Source organism: Nannospalax galili, unplaced genomic scaffold, assembly GCF_000622305.1.
Source record: "Nannospalax galili isolate Female #2095 unplaced genomic scaffold, S.galili_v1.0 scaffold915, whole genome shotgun sequence".
In the NCBI taxonomy this organism is placed as follows: Eukaryota; Metazoa; Chordata; class Mammalia; order Rodentia; family Spalacidae; genus Nannospalax; species Nannospalax galili.
The window spans coordinates 1,366,413-1,392,027 of record NW_008336255.1 but is presented as its reverse complement, the minus strand read 5'-3'; the positions used below and the strand labels follow the sequence as shown (position 1 = coordinate 1,392,027).

General features: G+C 47.2%; 2 protein-coding genes across 3 annotated transcripts in view; one reads left to right on the top strand and one right to left on the bottom strand.

Moving 5' to 3' along the window:
• The window catches only part of Dpysl2 (dihydropyrimidinase like 2), a 132,938-nt gene extending 128,310 nt beyond the window's left edge, over positions 1 to 4,628 (bottom strand). Inside the window, exon 1 of the mRNA XM_008830972.3 lies at positions 3,994 to 4,628. Within this exon, the coding sequence (XP_008829194.1) occupies positions 3,994 to 4,335 (342 nt within the window). The 5' untranslated portion in view covers positions 4,336 to 4,628. The remainder of the gene's footprint in view (positions 1 to 3,993) is intronic.
• Positions 4,629 to 4,694: 66 nt separating this feature from the next.
• Positions 4,695 to 12,006, top strand: Pnma2 (PNMA family member 2). 2 transcript variants are annotated; one of them, XM_008830970.2, is made up of 3 exons: positions 4,695 to 4,812; positions 8,106 to 8,203; positions 8,871 to 12,006. In XM_008830970.2, exon 3 carries the CDS (start codon positions 9,040 to 9,042, stop codon positions 10,129 to 10,131), a length of 1,092 nt encoding a protein of 363 aa, XP_008829192.1. In that variant the 5' UTR covers positions 4,695 to 4,812; positions 8,106 to 8,203; positions 8,871 to 9,039; the 3' UTR covers positions 10,132 to 12,006. The 2 variants fall into 2 exon arrangements, with proteins under 2 accessions (XP_008829192.1, XP_008829193.1); XM_008830971.3 differs by lacking the exon at positions 4,695 to 4,812 and adding an exon at positions 4,875 to 5,148.
• The last annotated feature ends 13,609 nt before the right edge of the window (positions 12,007 to 25,615 follow it).

Here is a 25,615-nt window from a genome sequence, read left to right as displayed (position 1 = left end):
CCTCCTTCCCTTCTCCCCTTCCCCTCCCCCCCTCCTTCTTCTTCCTCATTCTATTCTTCCCTCTCCCTCTCAGCCTCTCTCTTTCTCCATGTTTTACCCCATCACCAAATACCCAAACCCAAACTTCAAGAACCATGAGCCAAAATAAACCTCTCTACCTCACAAGCAGTCCACCTCAGGTATTTTGTTTTAATGATGGGAGACTGACAAATACACCAATATAGATAGATGTCCTTCTGCATCCCAAGAGGCTCAGCTCTGTCGCAGGTAGGAATCAATATAACCTCACTGCAGCCTAAACTGACCTCAGGCCAGAGCACAGGGGAAAGAAAGGTGACAAGACAGAAACTTTCCTCATTTATAACCTTTCTACTCTGGTTCTTTTCCTTCACCCAAACCTGACAGCCTGGGTCAAACTACACCCAGTGCTTTTTGGTTCTGACCTGCTTACACTCTGCAGAATCCTAGCTGGGCATGGTGGTGCATGTCTTTAATCCCAGCACTCAACAGAGGCAGAGGCAAACATATTTCTTTGAGTTTGAGGCCAGCCTGGTCTATATAATGAGTTCCAGGCCAGCTGGGTCTACAGGAAGACCCTGTCTCAAGAGACCCCCCCAAAGAAAAGAAAGAAAAAGAAAACCCAACACTGCAGAATCCTTCCCTAGTCTCTGGGAATGCATCCACCAGCCCCCCTCTCATCTTCCATGAGCTAACATGGCTAAGGAGCCTGTTCTGGTACTTTCCGGGACACTCCTAGTGTGGCTGATGAGCAAAACCACTTTGAGCTTTTTTTTTTTTTTTTTTTTAGATAGAGTCTCACTTTGTAGCCCTAACTAGCCTAGAACTCACTATGTAGACCAGGCTGGCCTCTGACTCACAGAGATCCTCCTGCCTCTGCCTCCCCAGTGTTGGATTAAATCTTGCACTACCACACCCGGCAACCCTAACTTAACAGCACTTACAAATACAAATTTAGGGGGGAAGAGCATGGTCCACTCAGTCTACCCCTCTCTGTTCTAGGAGAATGCCTTGAGATGCTCAAAGCCACCCTGCTCACAAGCTAACCGTAAGCAATGACCACTTGATTCTGCCAAAATGGTGGGCCCAATTGCGATGTCAGAAATCACAATCATTCTGCACACATATGCACACCTAGTGTCCTTCCCTCCAGTGCAGACGTGAAAACTTCATGCAGTGTATCCAGATAAATGTCCCTAGTTGTGAATGACAGAATCTCACAGGAATGCCCCTTAAGTGATAAAGAAATCAGGGTGGGCTCCAGGAAGGCCAAACCACAATCTTCCTCCAGGACTCATAACCAGGCAGCTGAGGCAAAGATGGATTTGCAGAGTCTAAAACTGCCCAGGGGTTTGACCAGGTGCTTTTGTCTTCAAATCCTCCCCTCCATGTGCCCTAGATTTGCAATTTAAAATTTCTGTTAAATTCAGGGGGTGTTCCAATAATTAGCCCTGATGACCCACATTGAAGCTTCTAAATAGGAAAGTTGATGTTTTGTTCAACTAGTGAAGCTTTGCCATTATTATAGGGTGACCACACTCAACCTCTGTCCCCTCATCTGATGTTTTCATGAGTTCTCTTACTGATTCTGCAGGTGCAGTTTGGCCTCTTCCAGTCAGTTGGAGTGACCCACACAACTTGACTATCTTTTGGGTGCTCACTCAACCTCCATGTTACATGATCTTGATTTTCAATGTACTCCCATGCAGATGTGACTCATCCTTACTCAGCTTTCAGTATAAGGTACAGTATTAGAAATGTTTGGGCTGGGAATGTAGCTCCAAGTTAGAATGTATATTGAGCATGTGCAAGACTCTGGTTTTGGAACTCAGCACCATGGAAGGAAGGAAGGAAGGAAGGAAGGAAGGAAGGAAGGAAGGAAGGGATGAAAGAGCCAGATATTGTGGTACATATTTATTATTTCAGCGAAGGAAGGAAGGAAGGAAGGAAGGAGGGAAGGAGGGAAGGAGGGAAGGAAGGAAGGAAGGAAGGAAGGAGGGAAGGAGGGAAGGAGGGAAGGAAGGAAGGAAGGAAGGAAGGAGGGAAGGAGGGAAGGAGGGAAGGAAGGAAGGAAGGAAGGAAGGAGGGAAGGAGGGAAGGAGGGAAGGAAGGAAGGAAGGAAGGAAGGAGGGAAGGAGGGAAGGAGGGAAGGAAGGAAGGAAGGAAGGAAGGAGGGAAGGAGGGAAGGAGGGAAGGAAGGAAGGAAGGAAGGAAGGAGGGAAGGAGGGAAGGAGGGAAGGAAGGAAGGAAGGAAGGAAGGAGGGAAGGAGGGAAGGAGGGAAGGAAGGAGGGAAGGAGGGAAGGAGGGAAGGAAGGAAGGAAGGTAAGCTGGTCATGGTGGCTCATGACTGTAATCCCAGCATACAGAAAGCTAAGGCCAGAGAATTTCCTTGAGTTCAAGACCAGGCTACAGAGTGAGAGCCTGTCTCAAAAAAGAAAACAAAAGAAAGAAAGAAAAAACTTTTATTTCAATTGTTGTTTTATTTGAGTAAAGCAATCTTTTGGGGGTTTAGATTCTTGTGGTTGTCTTCTAGTGAAATACAAAAATGAAATATTCCTGTGTATGGAAAAAAATCAGAGGATGGGTGGGTATAAATTAAAGGATTGCTCAGGTCACCTTTCAAAAATGACAGGAACTGGCTTATTTTTCCTAGAATTGGTCCAAAGAAAGTCAAAAGCTAGAAGACTGCCCACCAGGAAACAGGGACGTCCTGCCCCAGTCATTCTTCAAGCTAGTCTCTGAGCCTTTCCTTGTAGCACAGACCCCTGACGATGGCAGTCCCTGAGTGCACATGTGCAGACCGCCCTCAACTCCCCCAGAAGCCCTGTGAATGGAAGCCCCTTGAACTCTTTAGGACTAACCTTCTTCCTGTCCTAGAAGACAAGGCACATAGGAACTGAATTTTAAAAATCGTTCATTGATTTCTTATCTGGGCGTGGGGGAGAACCAGCAAACCAGCGTTAAGACCTTCTGCGCTGTAAACGATCAGTTCAGAAAAGAAAGCTGTGAAAAATATCACACAAGTATCAAAGTCACCCAAAAAAGAGAAATGTGTGTGAAAAGACCACTGGACTTTAAATGTGCATTGTTCATATTTGCAGGACGATGTTAAACATTTTCTAAGACCAAGGACAACCAAGCTGGTCTTTGTCTAGTTAACACAGTATGAGTCCAGGCTTCAACTGCAAGACTTCTCCCCTACCCCCTTTTTCTTTCCTTTTTGACTCTTTGAACATAATCCCTATAGTCTCTCCCCATCCCCAAAGTACCACCCAAACAGCGCCGAGGGAGCGTTCTGAGAGGCCTTTTGCCCAGACACTTAAAGGAACTTTGTTCACCACATGGTCTATCTAGGAGCCTCTGGGTGACGCCACCGCCTCCCTGCCTCTGGACACGCTGTGAGCACTGGAAGGAAGCCTAGTGCCTCTGGGCGCTGACCATGGTCCTGACCCCCGAGCCCAGGATGAGTGTGCAGGGCGCCGGGGACCTTGCGACCCCAAGTAGCCTTGGAAGCCCCTGCCCCTCCCGACCCCCGGGGGAGTCTTGGGGCTGGCACCGCAGCCCTCCACTGCGCGCTCCAAGCTGCATCAAAAAAGGGTGGGGCACCCAGCCACAGCTGCAATCCGATGTCGCCAGGGAGGATTCAAGAAGAAAGGCTCGGTGGTCCACCCCAGTCGCCACGCGACGCCTCCATCCCAGGGATCAGCTGGTCCCCGACGCGGCCCCCCACCTCCCAGGCCCAGGGAGGCGCCGGCAGCCTTTGTGGGCGCTCAGCCGCCCACCGGCGAGCCGGAGCGTCGCCGCACCCTGCGCCGAGAAGGGGCGGGCAGGGCGCGGTGCGCGTGCAGATGCGGGAGGCTGCGCTCCAGGCGCGGCGTGCGGGCGACCACGCGGGGATGCTCGGTCCCCCTCCAGGTGCAAGGGGGCGAGCGAGGGGCGATCCCCGTGCCCTGTCCCCACCCCCCAATACCAACCTGATCGTAGATGTTCTGCAGGGCTTCCTTGCCCGAGGCCCGCCGGATCTCCACCTTCCGGGCGGATTCAACAGATGGCTCCCCACTGGCACGCCGGCTCTGCCGGTGCGGGTCAGGGCCCAAGTGGGCGACATCCCGCTGCTGAGCCACCACCTGCCCCGAGCCCCGGCCCACCGACAGCGAGTCAAAATCGATGGTCTTGTTCTCCGACGACCCTTCCACCGGGCAGAACATGCCGCAGAATTTCTGCCGGGGCTTGGGACTGCCCGAGCCCAGGTTTTTAAAAAAGGCAGGGACCTCTTCGTCCTCCGCCGCCTTCCCGGATTGCTTTCTGTCTGCCATGGCTCGGGGGGCGCTGGGGAGGGTCCTCTCCGTCCGTCAGTCCTCGGTTCTCAAAGTGTCCCTGGCTGGGTGTGCGCAAGCCCCTAGCTGCCGCCGCGGCTGCCGCTCTCTGCCGACTGCAAGGTGCACAGAAAGGATGGAAGGCGGCGAGCCGGCGACCCACCCCTCGCGGTCCCTCCCCCTGACCCCGCTTTCTTTCCCCCCTGCCCACGCCCCCAGCCTTCGCCGCGCCACCTCCAAGCGAGCGGCAAAGTTGGATCTGGGCGGGCGGCCGCTGCGGCAGCGGGAGCGGAGGATGTCAGTTCCCGGCAGCGCGGGGCGGGGCCAGCGGGGTGGGCGCAGGGGAGGGAGGGGGCCGGGAGGGAGGGGACCTAGGAGGGCGGCGCAGCCCCGAGTCCGCGCTCCGGAAGTGAAGCAGCCACACCACCCGCTAATGGATGCGCAGCTGCGGGTCCACTGACCGCTCTCGGCGCCAGGGTGAGTCTGGGGCAGCTACTGCGGGGCGAGGACCCGAGGGCGCAGACCCTGGCGCTGTTCCCCGCTCCTGCACCTGCCCCACCGCATTGATAAGGTGGTCGGGAGCTCCCCTACCCCTGGGTGTGAAACCCAATGTTTAGAGGGCCGGAGAGTCAACTTGGCAGGCGCTGGCACACCGAGGGAGAGGAGGGGTGACCCTGGAAATGGACCCGGGCTGATGCGAGGGTCGCGGATACCACGTCACCGGGCACCAATGACCTGGGGGAGAGGGAGGATGCAGGGAGCAGAGAAGGAAAGGAGGAAGTTCTCGCTCTATGCAGCGGCTGTGGTAGGAAGGTAGGAAGGGCTCAACATGGCGGGGAGAAAAGCGGAGGGGCGTAGCAAACCGGAGGGAGGACCCGGGGAAAGACGCAGACGCGTGGTTTATGCGGGTATATTGAAGAACGCGGCCTGCAAATCGCAGCCCTGCGACTCAACATAGAGATTGTGGTCTCAACAGTATCAGGAAATTCAATGCACCGTAGATAGGCCACTGCCGGGGAAGGGACACACACACACACACACCACACACACCACACTCCAGACACACACACACACACACACACACACCACACTCCAGACACACACACACACACACACACCACACTCCAGACTTTTCCTGCTTCCAAGGCGCCCCGCCTAGCTCCCCCGCCCCTGTTGCGCACTGCATCAGAGCGGTGAGGTTCCCCGGGTTTTGAGACGCGGCTTGCCTGTCCAGGGCATTAAGTGCTCCCGTGCTCTTTCCTTGAGGGGGTAAGAGAGACATGGCAATTTCGGGGAGAATTTGGAGAACTAGCTAGGGATTTGGTATGTACGTGGCACATCCGCTGAATCGGAGGCCGGCATTCTAATTTGCTTACTCCCAATCTCCAGGCCCCGCCTCTGGTCGAGTTGAGCCCCGCCTGTCTTTCCACAGTGGTAGAAGCCTGTAGAAGTGATTCCCATCCTGGAGGGGTTTGGGAGGAACATTTGAGCATGCTCACCAAGCAGGGTGGGTTTGGTCTGAGAGGCAATTTACCATAGCGCGTTCTCACCCGGCGATGTGACCAGGAATTCCGTCCCATTGTCAGCTTCTGCTTAAAAACGATTAAAGTCGATACCAACGCCGCCCCCCACCAGTTGTCTGAGATTTATGGGTGAAGGCGCAATTTGAGGATACACCCCATACTTACCGAGGAGCTGAAAGGACACGACGTGAGTGGGGCCTTGGGCCTTACGGCCAGATGTGCTTGGCATTTGAATAAAGATCTTCCACTTGAACTGTTTAGTGCATAACCAAAGTCCTGTGGAATGAGGGCTTTTGACATGCTGCCTTCCCCGTTAAGAAACTGAAATATAAAGAGATGGAGGTGTTTATGCCCAAGGTCACATCTCTAAGATGAAGCACCCAATAATTCCAGTGGACCCTCCTCCTGAGAGCAGGGTTCCTTTAACAGATTGTCCTGGGCCGCAGCCCTACCCCCTTATGTGAGAAAAAATACAAAGTCCTTACATTTTCTTGTATCCAAACATCTCTGTGGCCCTGTTGTATATCAGGGGCATTCGCTTGGGACCTTTTTTATTGAAGGTCATGGGTTGAACGTAAGATGGCATTTGGGTGAAAGAGCTTGCAAAAGCTAGCCTGATTTTAGCAGGACAGTTGTTCTGTGGTCCTGGGAGATGCTTCTTTCTAGGCCTTCAATGCCTTTTGTTTGCTAATTCTGTTCTTTGAGGCAAGGTCCTATATGTAACCCAGGCTGACCTCGAACTCTCAATGTAGTGAAGGATGACTTTGAACTTCTGAGACTCCTGCCTCCACCTCCTAAGTGCTGAGACTATAGGCTTGTGCCAACACGGCTAGTTTATGCAATTTGAAATTTGAGGCTTTGTGCATGGTAACTGAGCTACATCTTCAACACCTCTAATTCTTCTAAATACTTCAAGAAGAAGAAAGTTCAATCTCCCATTATACAAAGAAATCTCAGGCCTGGAGAGGTCAGCAGCCCCAGGTCTCGGAGCTGCCAGGCATGGGGTGGGGCACTGGCACAGTAGGACCACTCTCAGCATCTCCCAGAAAGACTGGAGCTGTTCCTACAGCAAGAGTGGCTGCTGCCATGGTTACAGCCAGCATCTGAGGCATATGGCATCCTTCAGATTGATGGGAGATGTTCAGGCCACAGGAGAAATAGTTGTAGCCTCCTAACACACACTCTGCAAAGGTCACTAGGAGGCAAGGTCAAGCACCAAATTACATTTCAATGAGCATACCACAATGGTCCCATAAGACCACAGGCTAGTGATGTCATAGCTGTCTATTTGCATAAGTGTACTCTGATGTTCACCCAGTTATGGAAACTGCCTGAGGCGCTACCCTGAAGACATCCCTGGCTAAGACCCTCCCCTTTTATATTCTCCAGTCTTCACAGCTCTCTAGAGCAAGCTGCTTGGTGGATGTTTTACTCCTTAGTGGGTATGTTTCCTGTCTTTTGCCTTTTTCTTAATGGCCCATTCAAGTTCAAATGCCAGGAAGAAAAACAAAGAGAAAAAATACAAAGTCCTTACATTTTCCTGTATCCAAACATTTGTAACCAAAGAAACACTTCATGATGTATTTCAATATCATCATGTAAAAGAAGATTCATTCATAATTCCAAATCTAACTTATTTTCTGAGATTTGACTTTTTTCATTGTTATATTAAATTATTTTTAAGTGTTTTATTCTCAGTTGCATTTTATTTACGCCTTTTTCTTTCTTTGTGTGAGACTAGATCTCTCTAGATGTCCCAGGTTGACTTAAAACTTGCAGTCTTCCTGTCAGCTTCCTAAATGCTAGGAGGGCACCCCAACATAGTTTGACTTGGACTTTTTATTTTGATTTTTTGAGATGATCTCATATAGCCCAGGCTGGCCTCAAACTCCTTATGTAGCCAAGGAGTATCTTGATGTCCGGATCCTCATGTTTCCATCTCCCAAGTGCTGGGATTGCAGGTTTACACGACTGTGCCTTGTTTATGTGCTGCTGGGAAATGAACTCAAGGCTTCCCAAGTACATGCTAGGCAAGCATTCTATGAACTGAGGAACAAACCCAGCACTAGTTAGACTCTTTACTCGATGTGAAGCAACTCTTATCTTGCTTAGGATATTCCATCAAATTATGAAGGACTGTAATTTTTTTCATCCTTTACTGAACTGTCATATTTTTAATAAAAGCATTAATCTTCACCACTGGATTTTAGGCCTTAAAAACATGTTTTTCATGTTTGTGTGAAACAGGGCAGCTTGGCTTGGCTGAAGTCAAGACACATACATACCACTGTATGGAGGTGGATGATATCTTCCTGAACTGGAACATTCTGGAACACATAAACAAGGTATTTAGCTACACCTTCTAATTTCATCCTTCACCTAATATAGATCTTGAATCTTGCCCACAGATAAAGCTTCAGACATTCATCAGCGTGTCTGATGAGCATAAGATAAAGAGGATCTTTAGCAGGGTCCCCAGAAAGAAAAAAATCACAGGAAGCAAAGAAGGGGTCTGCCAGAGCGAGGTAGACACAGGTGCAACAGGAGCTGGAGGTGGTGGTCCACCCCCATTCCCATCCCAAAGTAAAGTATGGGTGCTTCCAGGAAAGTAGAGGGCTGTGTGGTTAAAAAAAAAAAGAGCCCTTGTGTCCAGGAGTCCTCACCACCCTGCTGTGTGACTCCCCAGAGTTCTAGGTGCCTCCCCAAGTATGGGTGTTTCCAGGAAAGTAGAGGGCTGGTGGTTTAAAAAAAAAGAGCCCTTGTGTCCCCAGGAGTCCTCACCACCCTGCTGTGTGACTCCCCAGAGTTCTAGGTGCCTCCCCAAAAGCTGCCTCCCCACTGACTAGGGACAGGTGGTGCTGGAGACCAGGAGATGATGAGGAAGACAGCCTCACTGTGAGATGAGCAGCATCCTGCACAGAAACAGCAGCAATCCCACCATAGAGCCACAGGGCTGGCAGTGCTGTAACTAACTCACCCCATTCACCCTGGAACCCATCTACCTTGCTGTAGGTCTGAAGACATACAGGAAGTACTCAGCTCTTCCCACTGGATGAAAGGAGAAAGCATTGCTCCACAGGACTTTGAGCTGCTCTGGGAGTGATCAGGCCAGTACTGAGGGCGGAAGTGCCCCGCAGTCCCTGCCCATCCCTAGAGCATCAGTGAGTTCAACTTTGGGACAATGGCAGTGGCACTGTTGGAGGACTGGTGCAAGATCATGAGTGTGGACGTCCAGAAGTCGCTGATGGTGACTGGCATACCAGTGGAATGTGGTGAGGCAGAGATCCAGGCTGTCCTTCGGGAGGCACTGAAGTGTGTGGGCAGCTACCGACTGCTGGGCAAGATATTCCGTAAGCAGGACAACAGCAGTGCCGTCTTGTTAGAGTTCGTGGAGGACATGGATGTCTCCGTGGTCCCCAAAGAGGTGCAGGGAAAGGAGGGTGTCTGGAAAGTGGTCTTTAAGACCCCTAACCAGGACACTGAGTTTCTCCAAAGACTGAACCTCTTTCTAGAAAAAGAGGGGCAGACAGTCTTAGGGATGTTCCGAGCACTTGGGCACGAAGGAGTGTCTCCGGCTAATGCGCTTTGCACATCCCCAGAGTTACTGGCTCACTTGGTGGGGCAGGCGGTGGTCCATGCCCCTAGGCCCCTGCTGCCCACGAGGCACTGTAAGCTGAGAATGTTCTCTGGGAGCACAGCTCCCGCCCCAGAGGAAGAGCCCTTTGAGGTTTGGCTGGAACAGGCCACTGAGATAGTCAAAGAATGGCCCATTCCCGAGGCAGAAAAGAAAAGATGGCTGATGGAAAGCCTGCGCGGCCCTGCCCTGGACCTCATGCACATACTACAGGCGGACAGCCCGTCCATCAGCATGGAAGCGTGTCTGGAGGCCTTTAAGCAGGTCTTTGGGAGCCTAGAGAGCCGCAGGGCCTCTCAAGTGAGATACCTGAAGACCTATCAAGAGGAGGGGGAGAAAGTCTCAGCCTACGTACTTCGGCTGGAAACTCTGCTCCGGAGAGCCGTGGAGAAGCGGGCCATCCCTCGGAACATCGCCGACCAGGTGCGCCTGGAGCAGGTCATGGCTGGGGCTAACCTTAGCAACGTTCTCTGGTGCCGGCTGCGGGAGCTGAAGGATCAGGGCCCACTCCCCACCTTCCTGGAGCTGATGAAAGTGGTAAGGGAGGAAGAAGAGGAAGAGGCCTCCTTTGAACATGAGAACAGGGAGGAGCCAAGGGAAAGGGAGGGGTATGCCCGATGGGACAGAGACAGGAACTGAACACCAGCTGTGAGACTGTCCTCTTCTTACTCCCCAGCGGCATAACACAGGGACATTGCTTGACAAAGCTAACCCCATTACAGTGCTTTTTTCAATGTACAGGATCAAAGTTGAGGCATTGGAACAGAGTGGTTTGTTTTTGTTTTTGAACAGGGTCTTGGCTGTAGCTGAGACTTGCCTTGAGTCATCCTGCCTTGGTCTCTCCAGTACTAAGCTCCTGGGTTAGAAGGGTGCGCCACCATGAGACTTCCATCTCAATTTTTATTTCTAAGAAAAAAAAAACTGGAGTATTGTAGAATATTAATAAGTAAAAGACTAAATTCCAGATCGTAGAAAGCCTAAAGAAACCTGAAACACCCTTATTTCAGTTTCTGTGAACACAGCAGGGTCAGCAAAATGGCTCAGCCCCTCTTCAGAGGGGAGAGATAGAAACTGGCTAGGTAGTTCAGGGCCAGTGACCTTGAAACCAGCAGTTCCAAGAATGTGCTTCGTTCTCTGTCCAGAAAGGCCTGAAACATGTTCTGGCTTCCTCTCTCCCCACAAATGAGCACCCTTCCTGGAGGCTATCCATGACACTAGGACTGAAACTCCAGTTCAGACACTAATCCCTTCTGGAGAACAGCTTTGGAGTTGGATCTCTAGATTTTCAGGATAAAAGGGTTATAGCCATCCCGCAAGTACAGACCATCTCCTACATGATGTTAAGGTTACCTCTTCAGAGGGGATAATGTTACAGTAGCCCCTGTTCAAAGCTATTTGCTTCTGATCAAAATAACGGAATCTAGCTCTGGAGGGGTAGAGACGTAACATTCCAAGCTACCCAAAACATAAGAGTTAATCCAGTTGGGCCTGTTAGTCACCTGACTGAGGGACCACTGGTCAGGATGGCAGATTCACCTAACACCGTATGAAAGAGATGGGAGAAATAATTATCCCCTCCACCTCAAATACACACTAGGTAGTCTCGAGCATACTGATGACCAAGTCTGAGCATATCCGCATTCACAGAGTTTGCTTTTGTTTCCAGACTGACCCATTCAGTGCAGAACAAACCTGCCTGCTGGTATTGGTGTACAAATTCCAAACTTCCTGTAATTGTACATAGACTTGAAAAGCTGTAGTGTCTCGTGAGTATGCATGCCAGGTCGAGTGCATTAGGACACCATAAACAGCACCAGTTACGTGCTAGGCAGAGGCTCCAACACAGCCTCACGGTAGACTTGCGTACTGAAAGTAAGTTTCTTAGTTTCTCTGAATATCAATTTCCTTTTCTGAAAATGGGCTGCCATGAGACTCAAATGACATGATGCCTCTTAAGTGCTTAAGTTATGTTTGGAACTTAGAAATTGCTTGGTGCAGTGAAGATCTTGGTGTTTTCCTGGTAGTTGTTGTGAACTCAATACATGCTCTCCCAACTCTAGTTATACAGGAACAAGTATAGATGCCACAGCCTTCCATTCTAAATGTGATCCTCTTGCATTTAAGAACTACTTAAGCTCTTCTTAGAAATCAATGTGCTTGCTAACCATCTCTCACATGTGTGGTAAGTGGTCTCGAAGCTGTCTATGATTGTTAGCAACATGACTTTGAAATGATAACTTGTTCTTCCAGATTATGGGTTCTTTTCATTGAATAATAAGAGGTTGTAAGAAAAGCATTTTTAAAAAGTAGTCTTCATTTGTGACCATTTATCTTCCTAAAACCTGTATCTCAACTCTATTCAGAGACAGTGATGTGATTGTTGTCTGTCGCCCCCTGACTCCATATGGTTCCATGTTCATGGAAATGACCTCGCTGTTATCATCCATGAACAGTCTACAGTTAAATGTTACCAATGTGAAATTGTGAAATAAATCTGTGCCAATTAAATCCCAAGTTATTTTCTGCTTCCTACATGTCTGAGACATTGTTTGAACAAGAACTTCACTACTAAACAACAAAAGCAAATAAAAATCCAGAGATACTTTTAGAAAATAAACAAGACTGGACCTGGATGTGATGGCACACACCTTTAATCCCAGCACTCAGGAGGCAAAGGTAGGTGGAGCTCTGTGAGTTCAAGCCCAGCCTGGTCTACATAGCGAGTTCCAGGTCAGCTGGGGCTATAGGGAGACACTGTCTCAAAAAAAAAAAAAAAAAAAAAAAAAAAAAAAAAATCGAACTAAAGCTAAAAGCTCTTGAACTCCTCTAGGCAGGAAAAGATCTGAGTAGGAGCTTGGGCTGTGCCTCCAGGGACAGGGAGCTCAGCCTACCCATCATTTATTTCCCTTTCAAATGCATGGGAGCAGATGGAGTCAACCCCTTTGAGACCACTAACTCTTCTGCTCAGGAAAGTGTCCAGATCAGTTCTCCAGCCTGTGTTCTGCCGAGGACAAAATGCATAATCTTGCATTTGGGGCTAAAGTCAGCTTCTCCTATGTCCATCTATACAGAGAAACCGCCTCTTGCCTTTGGAGATCTTGAAGTTGCTCCACTTCTTTGAAGTGACTGAGAGAACATTTCCTGTTGACCCAGACAGGGTGTGAACAGTCCACTGAAGATGTGTGCCCTGGGGGGTGCTGTTCTAGTTTGCTTTCAACTGCTATGACAAAACACTCTGACCAATACCAACTTGAGGAAGAAAGGGTTTATTTGCTTTACATCTTCCAGGTAACAGTTCTTCACTGAAGAAGCCCAAGGTAAACTTAGGGCAGGAACCTGGAGGCAGGAGCTGGAGCACAGGCCATGGAGGAACGCTGCCTACTGGCTTGCTCCCCTGGCCCATGCTTAGCCTGTTTTCTTACACAATACAGGATCACCTGCCCAGATGTGGCACCACCCATAGTGTGCTAGTGTGCTGAACCCTCCCACATCACTCAAAATCAAGAAAATGCCTCACAGACATGGCCACGGCCCAGTTCAATGGAGGAAATTCCCCAGTTGAGGCTCCCTCTACCCAGATGTGTCAAGTTGACACTAAAGCTGTCCAGCACAGGTGCCCAGCCACCTCCTCCTTTCACTTGAGCAAAATCCTCCTGGGACTGGATCGCACCTCATGTGTCTCAGCTCCAGTTCTGACCCTTAACGATGGAATAATCCAAGCTTCCTTAACCATTGCTAAATGTGGCATTCTTTTTCAGTAGGATTCTCTGATACAAATTGCAGGTCAAGCCATCAGCTCCTAAGTGGTTTCAGGACTTGGATGTCATCGGTGTCCACAACTGCCGCTCAGCCTGGCATCCCACTGCCTTCTGCTCCCAAACTAAATACAAGGCTGCCGGCAGCTTCCTCTCAGGTCCATAGCTTCCAGTAGGTCTTCTGGACATCCCATGATATGCTAGACACACTGCCAAGGTCAGCAGAGCCTGGATTAAATGCTGTCACTCACATCCTTAAGTGAACGCTTGGCCCCAGGGTTCTACATCACTGACAACCCCTCAGTAAAACATTACTCTGTCCCCTCTACCCTATGAGTCACTGGAAAGTGGTGGAAGCGTTCCTGCAGGCCACCCCATCGCCTAAGTTCTACCCACGAGGATATCTGTTTCTTCCTGCTATGTGCTCACCCCCTGCCTCACTACCCACTGTCCACATAGAACTAATCTAACAGGGCCCTTGGATGGTCTAAAGACCTACAACCAGGGCTGGGAAGATGACTCAGTGGTTAAGAACACTGGCTGCTCTTACAGAGGACCCAGGTTCAGTTCTCAGCACTCACATGGTGGCTGACAAAAATAAATAAGCTGGTCATAGGGTGTAAGCCTTTAATCGCCACACATGGGAGAGGCAGGTGGATCTCTGTGAGATCAAGTCCAGCCTGGACTACATAGTGAGTTCTAGGCCAGCTGGGGCTACAGGGGGACCCCATCTCAAAAAGACTAAATAGGAGGCCGAGAGATGGCTTGGAGGTTAAGAGCACTGGCTGTTCTTGCAGAGGACCCAGGTTCAGTTTCCAGCACCCATATGACAGCTAGCAAAAGTCTTTAGCTCCAGCTCCAAGAGATCTGATGCCCTCTTCTGGCCTCCATAGACACTGTACACAACTGATGCACTTACACTCATGCAGGCACTAAAATAAAATAGTAAAATAAAATAAAAAAATTTTAAAGACTAAATAAATAAATATTTAGGACCGGGGTCTGGTGAGATGGCTCAGCAGGTTATAGTGCTTGCCATCCAAGCTTGATGACCTGGGTTTGATCCCCAGAACCCGCATGGTAGAAGGAGAGAACTGACTCAAGATGTCCTCTGACCTTCACATGTATGACATGGCATACACACACACACACACACACACACACACACAACCTAAGACCAGGGCAGACATCTCTCCTATCTACATAGCCTTCCTGGGAGACAAGAGCAGGATGGTGACCTGGTCCAGACCTTCCTATACCCAAGTTCTCCTTGATGCCGAGATGAACATCTTTGTGAAAATCAGTGAAGCTCCAGGAGCATGTGCCCAGCTCAATCTCACTGTAGGGAAAAAGAGGATAGGGTTTCCATCTTGCTTTCGGGACAGCAGCTGGAGCATTAGTTTTCCCATTAGTCGTCTGAGGTTTTCTAGCAGCAGCTGCGACTTTCCCTCCTCCACTTTGCCTTCCTCTGAAAGAGAAAACCTACCAAAGGGCTGGTGGCAGTAGGTAAGGACTATGCAGTGGGTGGGAGCCACTATAAGAAGCCCTCCAGAGGGAAGATGGTGGTCCCTCACCCTGTCCTGCCCAGACCTACACTTCCTCCACAAAGCCAAACAACCCAGTACAGGGCCCTGCTGACCTCCATACATCTTTCCCAACAAACTTAATTGCAATATAAAAGCTTTCTTGAAAAAGTTGTCATGGGACTGGAGAGATAGCTCAGTGGTTAAGAGCACTGGCTGTTCTTGCAGAGGACCTGGGATTGGACTCCCAGCACCCACATGACGGCTAATAACTGTCCAGTTCTAGAGGATCCGATGCCCTCTTCTGACCTCCAAGGGCATTGCACAACATAGGTACACTTACATACATGCATAAAGTACAAATGATAAATAAGATTTTAAAAGACAAAGTAGTTGTCACAAGAGTCAATTTTACATTGTCTGTGAACTAAAGAAAAATGATGGAAGCCAGCTTGGTGTATAACGGAGGCTGGACTCTGCCGATGGTGGTGAGCCATCTGAGAGTCCTGTCTAGAGACATCTCTGATGAAGGTGTCAGCCTCTGGTGACCCTTGAGCTTGAAGGTCCTGCTCTCTGTTCTCAGTGGTGAGAGTGATTTTAAGTATTCGGACTTGAAAGTTTTGTGAGCCCAGGAAAACTGTCCGTGGAGAGAAATATTCAGCCTTGGGAAAAGTATCTCTCAATCCAGAACGACCAGGACTGGTTCCCAGTTCACAATTTATGAGTTAAATGAAGGTAGTTGGGAATGATGGCTGAACCTTGTAATTCCAGCTGCTCAGAGGCTGAAGCAGGAGGATTATAAGTTACAAGGCATGCCTGGATACTGAGCAGGTTCAAGACTAGCCTGAGCAACTTAGTGGGAGGATATAATTCAGTGATAGAGTACTTGCGTAGCATGTGAAAAGCACTATCAACCCCCAATATTTAATAACAAATACATAACAAATACATAAATCTGTGGTAGTATTTTCTTGAGACAGGGTCTCCCTATGTTGAAACCCAAGTTGGTCTTGAACTCTTGATACTTGCCTCAACCTCCCAAGTCTGAGACTACAGACATGCCCTGCCCCATACCTGCCTGAGATAGGAACTTTTAGGATGCTCCAGTTCCATTACTAGCCTAGATTTATGGCCTGTAAATGACAATGTGGGGTGAGAAACAGTCGCTGAGGCCCCAGAGGCCATACTTGGGGCCTTGTATGGGATTTTATAATTACTAAGGCAGTTCCTGGGCAGAGCCAACAGTCCCCACCAGGACAGTCAGGTTCATGGGTAGCTGAACCACCCAGAACCACTCCTCCTTGGTTCGGCCTGTCCACATGTCCTTTGATGCTTCTGAGTGCATGATGGCATAATATAAACATATTTTGGTTCAATTTAGGAATTTTAGTTCAAGGAGTAAGGTTGGCACAGCTGTTTCTCTTTGCTAGGAGGAGGCTGCATTATTTTTCAGGAGGGGACAGGCTGTATGGGGATCAAAGAACAACTTGAAGAAGTCGGTTCCCTCCTTCCGCCGTGTTGGTCTGGGGGATCAAACTCAGGTTGTGAGGAGAGAACCATCTTAAAAATATTTTGTTCAAATAAAATCCCATAACCTGTTCTCTTTGTGTCTTGTTTCAGACAAAGAAATGGGTTCTGAGAGACTCTGACAATTCCCAAAGTTGTGTGTGAATAAAATTAACAGAAGCAGATGCAAATTAAGTATTCTAATTCATGTCCCATGGTATGGGCAGTGAACATTTAGTAGTCTCAAGATCTACACAACTTTTCAAACTGTTTTTCATTGAACATTTTATTATGTGTGTGTTTGTGTGTGTATGTATGTGTGTATGTGTGTGTACACATGTGCATAGTGCATGTGTGGAGGACAATTTTGGGGAGTTGGTTCTCTCCCTCCACCACGTGGGTCCCAGATGTGGAACTCAGATCATCAGGCTTCGCTGTAGGCACTTTGACCCACTGAGCCATCCCGCCAGCTTAAGAACAGCATATCTTATTAGCCGCCCTGACGTTCCATAGACACCTCAAGCTCACATGCAGCTTCAGTGTGAACGTTCAGCTCCCAGAGCTTCCCTGCGGGGAGACTTTGAACTCCACATTCCGCTCATTCCCGTTTCCTATTTTTTCCTGAGTCTATTTTTGTCACTTCAAAGAATTTATCCATTTCCTCTAAATGATCAAACGGATTGTCACAAATTCTTCAAAATGTGCCTTTTGGGTCCTTCCCAAGACTGTAGAGTCTCTAGTGTCCACTCTCGCTACCCTTTACTCAGTAATTTGCATCTATTCTTTCTCTTTAAAATATTTTAGAACATGTGTGTGTGATGTGTGTGTGTGTGTGTGTGTGTTTGCACACCACAGTGCATGTATGGAAGTCAAAGGACAACTTGCAGGAGTCGGTTCTCACCTTCTACCATGTGGGTTCTGGGAATTTCACTCAAGTCATCAGGCTTGGCTGCAATCACCTTTATCCACCGAGCCATCTCACCAGCCCTCATTTGTTCTTGACCCTCGAACTTGACCATCTCAAAGATAAGCTTAACTGTTTCATTAATAATTTTGCCAAAATGATTTGTTTTTATTGCTTCCTCTATGTTTTCATCTTCAACCTCACTGATTCTGGTTTGACTTATATGCCTTGCCTCCTACACAGTTTGTGTTTAATTTGTTCTTTTTTTCTAGCATCTTTTAATGTTGTTATTGTTGACTATTTTCATTTTTGTTTTTTGAGACAGGTCTCACTACGTAGCCCAGGTCTGCCAGGAGCTCAAAGTCTTCCTGCCTTCACCTCCAATGCTGGGGCCACAGACATGTGCCACTACCGCTGGGTTCTTCTCTAGCTTCTTAAAGCACAGTCTAAACCCAAAGCCATAAATTTCTGACTATAAACTCTTTGCTGTCTTTAAACAAACGTTGTGGAAGAAATGTTCCATTCCTTCCTTCCTTCCTTCCTTCCTTTCTTCCTTCCTTCCTCCCTCCCTCCCTCCCTCCCTCCCTTCCTTTGTACCATTTGTTTTGTTTCTGAAACAGCATCTTGCTGTGTAGCCCAGGTTGACCTGGAACTCGAGATGCAATCCCGGCTTACCTCAAACCCATTATCCTAGTTCCTGAAGAGCTGAGCTAACAAGTGTGCATCGGGCCTCTTGACATATCTTTTTATTACTAGTAATGTCAAAATATTTTCTAATTTTCTGATCTCTTTTTTGATCCACAAATTATTTAGCAATGCATTATCCAATTTCCAGAATTTGGGTTTTCTTCAACTATCTTTTGTGTGTGTGTGTGTGTGTGTGTGTGTGTGTGTTATCCCTATGCTAAGCAAGTGCTTTATCGCTAAGCTACACATCCAGCCCTTCAACCTTCCTTTCCTTGATGAGTCCCCATCGTGCTGGTTAGTTTTTGTCAACTTTACATTAACTAGAGTCACCTGGACAGAGGGAACTTCAACTGAGGAATTTCCTTCATTGGATTGGCCTGTGGCTGTGTCTATGAGGCATTTTCCTAATGAGTAATTGATGTAAGAAGGCCCAAACCACTGTGGGCAGTGCCATCCCTGGGCAGGTGGGCCTAGGCTCTATAAGAAAGGTAGCTGAGCAAGCCAATAAGCAGTGTTCCTCCATGGTCTTTGCTTCAGCTCCTGTCCCCAGGTTACTGTGGTGGGCTCTTGCCGGGACTTTCCTCAGTGAGGGATTATGACCTGGGAGTGTAAGATGATATGAAGCCTTTCCTCTCCCAGTTGCTTTTGGTTGTTTTCATCACAGCAGAAGAAACAAACTAGTGCACTCTTTTAATCCACCTTTAAGAAAATATGCTGGGGAAGCAGGAGGCGGTGAGTCAGCTCAGGGGGTGAAGGCGCTTGCCACCAAGCCTGCTGATCTGAGTTCCATCCCCGGAAACCACTTGGTGAAAAGAGAGAATGGATTCCTGTCAGTTGCCCTCGGACTTCCACACAACTCCCTCCCCCTCTCAAATAAAAGTTATGTTTATCTTCCAGCCTGCCCTGTGGTCTGTCTCTGTGAGTGGTCATCATGAGCAGAAAAACATGGATTTTGCATGTTTTACATTTGGAGGGTGTACGTTTTCCTTAAGTCATGTTGGTAGATAGGTTTGTACACCTGTTCTTTCCCCTTACGCATTTTCTGTCCTCTACTTGCCCTGTGACTTACTCAAACAGGAGCTTTACCGCTTCCAGCAATAGCTGTGGAGTCATAGGGCCCTTACTTTTAATCGCCCTCCATCCCGCATTTTATCCTTTGTATGTACATGCCCATGTTTTCCTGAATGACTTAATGTAAACCAATATGTCTCTACAGAATTGCCTTTACTTACATCTTTGTCAAAAACTAATTCACTGGGACCAGAGAGATGGTTCAGTGGTCAAGAGCACTGACTGCTCTTGCAGAGGACCTGTGTTTGGATCCCACATGGCGACATCCCTAACTCCAGTTCCAGAGGATCAGATGCCCTCTTCTGGCCTCCATGGGTACTGCATGCATGGGCCCACTTCCATGAAGGCAAAATTTAGCACATAAAATTCTAAATCAGCCGCGTGTGATGGCGCAGGCCTTTAATCCCAGCACTCGGGAGGCAGAGGCAGGCAGATCTCTGTGAGTTCAAGGCCAGCATGGTCCACATAGTGAGTTCCAGGACAGCTGGAGCTACAAGGAAACCCTGTCTCAAAAAGACCAAAAAGAAAAAAAAAAATGTTTTTAAATAATAATAATAATAAATCAATTGAGTGCATGTCCATTTCCAGACTCTCTGTTCCATTGTTCTTGTCTGGCTTAGCATCAAATCCTACTGTTTTGTTTCCTGTAACATTATAATATGTCTTGACATTGGGTCTTGTAAGCCCTCCAATTTGTTCTTTTTAATTTTTGTTTTAGGATTTGAGATCCTTAACCAGGTATGTTATAACATGCCTGCAATCCCAGTACTTAGGAGGCTGAGGCAGAAGGACTGTGAGTTCAAGAGCAGTTTGGATTATATAGCAGGACCCTGTGTCAAAACAAACAAACAAACAACAAAAAAGAAGCTTTTGGACCAGTAAGGTGGCTCAGCAGGTAAAGGCACTTGCCGCCAAGCCTGACAGCCCGAGTTTGTTCCCTGGGACCTATATCATGGAAAGAGAAAACTGACTTCTGAAAGTTGTCCTCTGAGCTCAACATGCATGCTGTGGCATGTGTGAACACACAAGCGCAAATGTGTGCTCGCACGAGTGCACACACACACACAAGTAAAATATTTTTTAAATCATGGTCCTCTGTATTTCCATATGAATTTCCAAACCAGCTTCCTTGTGTCTAGGCATTGTCTTTGTACATCAGTTTGAGAAGACGTAGCATCATCACAATAGTGAATCTTCAGATTTGAGAACACTGTCTCCATTTAGTAAGGTCATCTTTAGTTTTGCTCATCAGTGTTTTTGTTTGTTTGTTTGTTTTTTGGTTTTTTTTTTTTGTTTTTTTCTCTTTTTGAAGCAGGGTCTCCCTGTAGCCCCAGCTGTCCTGGAACTCACTATGTAGACCAGGCTGGCCTTGAACTCACAGAGATCCACCTGCCTCTGCCTCCCAAGTGCTGGGACTACAGGCGTGCGCCACCATGCCCGGCTTAACTCATCAGTGTTTTGTAAGTTTGAGTGCACAGGTGCTTTGGATAATTTGTCAAATATATTTCCAAGTATTTCTTTTTTTATAGCTAAGTCATTTGTTTAATTGCAATTTCTAATTGTTGCTATTCTGTAGAAATGTTTCACATAATTACGCCTCTTATACCCCTTCCTAAACTCCCTTATCAGTTCTAATAGCTTTTTAAATTTTCATAGGATTTTTTTACATAAAGATTATGTAATCTGTGAGAAGACAATCTTCTTTCTCAAACTTTCCCACATGGACATCTTTTATTTCTTTTTCTCGACTTCTTGCACTGGCAAGAATGTCTAGAGCTGTGTTGAACAGAAATGGTAGGAGCAAGCATGTGTGTCTTGTTCCTAAGATTAAGAGGAGAGCATTCAGCCTGTCATGAGTAAGTTTGTTGTGAACAGCAGATGTTTTATAAACAACTTGCCTCAGGCAGAATTTCTAAAATGGCCTCCTCAAAGAAGTTCCCCTAATCACTTGAGAAAACTGGATATATAAACTCAAAATGATCAGGCCATGTTTAAAAATAGAATTCTGACTTATAACCCCATAAACTTATAACTTACAGCCAGCCACCAGCCCAAACTGATCAGGCACTATAACTGCCAGACCAAGTTAGTCTCGAATTCACAAACCTCCTGCCTCAGCCTCCCAAGCGCTGGGATTACAGGATGCCCAGTTTCTAGTTAGCCAGCTTCCAGCTTCCCTGGGCCAAAACCCACCAACCAGAGCACACATTAAGCGTTTATTTCCAGCACAAAGTTGTTCAGCCACTCAGCCTGACTTGCAGTCCTTGCAAAATGCAATTGATGATACCCTTCATCATTTCTTGTAGTCCATGTTAGACGGTTTTTTAAACTATATTTTATTAAGTTTTATTTCATGTTCCCTTTTTTTGGAAGGAATTTTAGGCTGGCCATTCTTTTCCTTCACAACTTTAATATTTCATTTATTATTTTTAATTTATGTTTATGCATGTATTGCCTGTGTGTAGGTAAGTGCACCCGTGTCGCGCAATGCCAGCGGAGGACAGAAGAGGCCGTCAGATCCCTTGGAACTGGAGTTATGGACAGTCGTTAGCTGCCATGTGGGTCTTCTGCAAGAACAACCAGTGCTCTTAACAGCTGAGCCATCTCTCCAGCCCCTTCTTCACAACTTTAAAAGTGTTGTTCCCGTGTCTTCTAACTTGCATCTGCTCTGTGAACTCTGGCTGCCTTGGCCTCCATTTACCTCCAGCTCCATCTTCTTGACTCAGGATGACCATCAAGGCAGGAAGTGTTGCCTCTCCAAGGACTGTGGCTGGCAGTTCCCTCCAGACTGTAAGCTGAGTAATTATAAAGGTCACTTGACTTCTTTGTTCAATCCTGGGAGATCAGAGGTCTTTCCTGCCTGTTATTTAATATCTTTGAACTATTAGTTCATATTTTTTCTAGTTGTCACATATACTCACCAATATGTGTTTGAATGCATGTGCGTGTATGCGTGTGTGCCTGTGTGTGTGTGTGTGTGTCTGTCTGTCTGTCTGTGTATAAATTCAATCCATTTTACTCCATCTTGGCTGAAAATGGAAGTCTTCTGGCTTCAGTTTTCTTTTGAGGAGATTACAATGAGAGTCAATGTGCTTTATTTATGCATATTTGATATTTCTAAGCCCCTCAGCCAGGAAACTCTTAATGATTTTTAACACAGCTAGTCTACTGGCAAGAAATAATCTCAGCTTGTTCTCATGAAGCATACTTCTATTTCCATCACTTAAGAATATTTTCCTTAAATATAGAATTCTAGGGCCTTTTCAAAATCTCTGCACATAAGCTGGTGAGACAGTTCAGCAGGTAAAGGCGCTTGCCACCAAGTCTGATGACCTGTGATAATCCCCGGGTCCCACATAGTGGAAGGGGAGAACGGACCCTTGCGGGTTGTCTTCTGACCTCCACATCATGGAGAAGCACACGCATGCCCCGCCCAATAAAATAAATAAATAAATTTAATTAAAAATTTTAAATTCTGCACATTAAGTACTGCTTTATTTTCTTGTTCATACTGTTTCTGGAAACATCTGTGATTCTAATTTTTCTTCTCTGTATACACGTGTCTTCTTTATCTAGTTTTTTTTTATAGACTTTCTTTTTTCTGATAAGATATGCTTTGATGTGATTTTTTAAAAATTCTGCTATTGTTCACTGAGCTTCTTGAATATCAAGATTATAGTTTTCGTCAAACTTGGAAAATGTTTTGCTCTTCAAATAGCTCTGATGCCGCCCTCTCTGAGAGTCTCCACTGATGCGTGTTTTGTGCGACTCCATCCTGCATTACGATTCCCAGGCCTCGTTCTTCCCATTTTGTCCTTTTGTCCCTGAGCTTCACCCTGGAGAAGGTCCACTGCTGTGTCTTCAACTTCATTGATTTTTGTTGTTTGCTGTTTTACTGCATCTCAAGTTAAGCCAGCCAGTGAATTTTTCGTTCCAGACATTTTTCTCCAACATTCCATTCAGCTTCTTCGTAGCCCCATTTACCTCGTTATCTTCACGTTTTCCTCTAAGCTCTAGAGCATACTTCCAGGCTCTTTTTAAATTTTTAAAATTTATTTTTATTTTATGTGTACGAATGTTTTGCCTGCATGTATGTCGGTACACCCATGTCTTGCAATGCCTAGAAGAAGGCATCATATCCCCTGAAGCTGGAATTATGGATTGTTGTGAGCCACCATGTGGGTGCTGGGAACTGAATGCAGGTCCTCTGCCAAGGCCAGCCAGTGCTTACAACCATACCACCAGCCCTCAGTGCTCTTTTAAAGTCCTTCCCTATTGATCCAGTCATCCCTGGATGTCTGTTTGTCTTTTTCTTGCAACTCTCGTTCCATTTTCCAGCTCCACAGCCTGTCTAATTCTGCTCTTATTATTGGATGCTGGGTGTAATGGCTCTGAAGTGTCACCTGCACTAAGATGAACTATGGTCCCCAGCATTCCTTTTTTATTTTGCTTACATCATGTGAGGCTCAAACCCAGGACCATGGCAAGTGCTCTACCACTGAGCACCACAGCCCAGAATTCCCTTTCTGGTATGTTCCTGGTTAGGGTGGTATGCTGGATAGCTTTAGTGTGGACTTGACGTACCTGGGTTGAAGGAGCCTCAGTTGGGGAATTGCCTCCATAGAACAGGCCTGTGGCCATGTCTGAGGAGCATCTTCTTGATTGTTGAGTGATGTGGGAGGGCCCAGCCCACTGTGGGTGGTGCCACCCCTGGGCAGGTGGGCCTGTGTTGCATAAGAAAGCAGGCTGAGCAGGGGCCAAGGGAGCAAGCCAGTAAGCGGCGTTCCTCCATGGCCTGTGCTCCAGCTCCTGCCTCCAGGTTCTTGCCCTGAGTTCCTACCTTGGGCTCCCTGATGAACTGCGACCTGGGAGATGTAAGACAAATAAACCCTTTCCTCCTCAAGTTGGTAGTGGTCAGAGTGTTTTGTTACAGCAATGGAGGGACAAATGCGGACAGGTGGGGCACAAACATGCCCTCTCTGAGAGGTGGGTGACAGCGGGAAGCTTGCAGCCGTCCTGCAGTACACACGTCTACTTTGCACTCCTGACCAAACGTAAATTGATGTGCTGATTTGGAGAAATTTTGTAGGTGTGATTCAAGTCCATAATTCACTGTTTTTGTTAAATAGTTAGTTTTAGATTGATTGTTTTTACAGCATTGGGACCAAATCTAGGACTTCTCATGCTTCTGCTTTCAAGTTACTGAAATAGATTTAAAGTTTTAAGTAGGCTTAACTTCAGAAAGCCTTTTAAAGAAGAATTCAGGCCTTCTCTGAGCTCAGAGTCTCCAAAGTGCGGATGGATCTGAAATTTCTTCTCCCAATTCCCTTTCTTCAGCCCATTCACTATCTATTCTTAAAGATTTTACTGATTTCTATTTTATGTATAAGAGTATTTTGCCTGCAGCTCTGTATGTACCTGGTGGCTGAAGAGGAAGGTACTGGACCTTAGAACTGGAGTTACAGGTAGTTGTTAGCCACCATGTGGGTGCTGGGACCCCAAACCCAGGTCCTCTGCAAGAGGACCTCAGAGCCACCTCTCCAGCCCCTCATGATCTATTCTTGACTGCATGCTCTATGGACTTCAAGTTTGCTCAGTGAACCCCTCAAACTTACATACACCAATTTTTTTTTTGAGGCGGGGTCTCACTGTGTAGACCTGGCTGACCTGGAACTAGGTAGACCAGGCTGGCCTCAAACTCACAGAGATCTACCTGCATCTGCTTCCCGGCTGCGGGGGTTAAAGGTGTGTGCCACCACATCCAGCTCAATTCCTGTTTTATATGTACTTCTATGTTTGAATGCTTACTAGCCTGGAAATGACACTAGTCACTGTAAATATTAGGTTGTTGAGTATCTGGATTTAGTTTTCATCCTTTAAAGAGTGTTGAAGTTGGTTCTAGCAGATAGCTACATTACTTGCCAAACAGCTTCAACCTTTTTGTTAGAAAGAACCTAATAGGGTTGATTCTGACTTACTACTAATATATGACCTTATGGAGTCTCAACTGAGTGATGAAGGTGTTTGAAGAGGGCTTTCTCCTCTGGCTAGTCACAACTCAAACATCACCAACCTTGTGTGAGCTCTAACCCTGTGCTCAGCTTTCAGAGGAGAAACTCTCTGTAGTTTCCTTTGGTGATATGGAGTTTTATCCTATGCATGCCTGCAGACACTTGAGTCTGTGCTAAGAATCATGCAGCCCCTGTGCGGATACCCAGAGATCTGTTTTCTACACAACCTGGTCTCTTCCTAAATGGTCCTGAGATATTCAGTTCCCTGGGCCTCCCCTTAAGTCAGTGAGACCACTGGCTCTACTTGAATACCTCCAGCCTAGACCATGGATGGGAAGGAATCTCCAGGCATCAACCAGGGCAAGGATGAACCTGGTGTTCCTTTCAATCGTGAATCACAATCCTGTACTATCTGAAAACATATTCCCCGTGTCTTTTTGTCCAGTTTATTCATGTTTACAGCAGCAATGTGAGTCTGATACTAGGTATTTCATCATGATCAAAAGTGGCAGTGCTGGTTGGAAAGTATGCAGATACTCAGCACAGGGCTGGAGATGCAGCTCATGGGCAGTGCTGGGCAGAAGGTATGCAGGTACTGAGCACCAGGCTAGGGCTGCACCTCAGTTAGTAGAATGCTTGCCTAGCATGCACACAGCCTGGAATTCC

What these genes read in the sequence shown, in the direction of transcription:
- Pnma2 (XM_008830970.2), top strand. Translation starts at nt 9,040, where the DNA reads ATGGCAGTGGCACTGTTGGAGGACTGGTGCAAGATCATGAGTGTGGAC.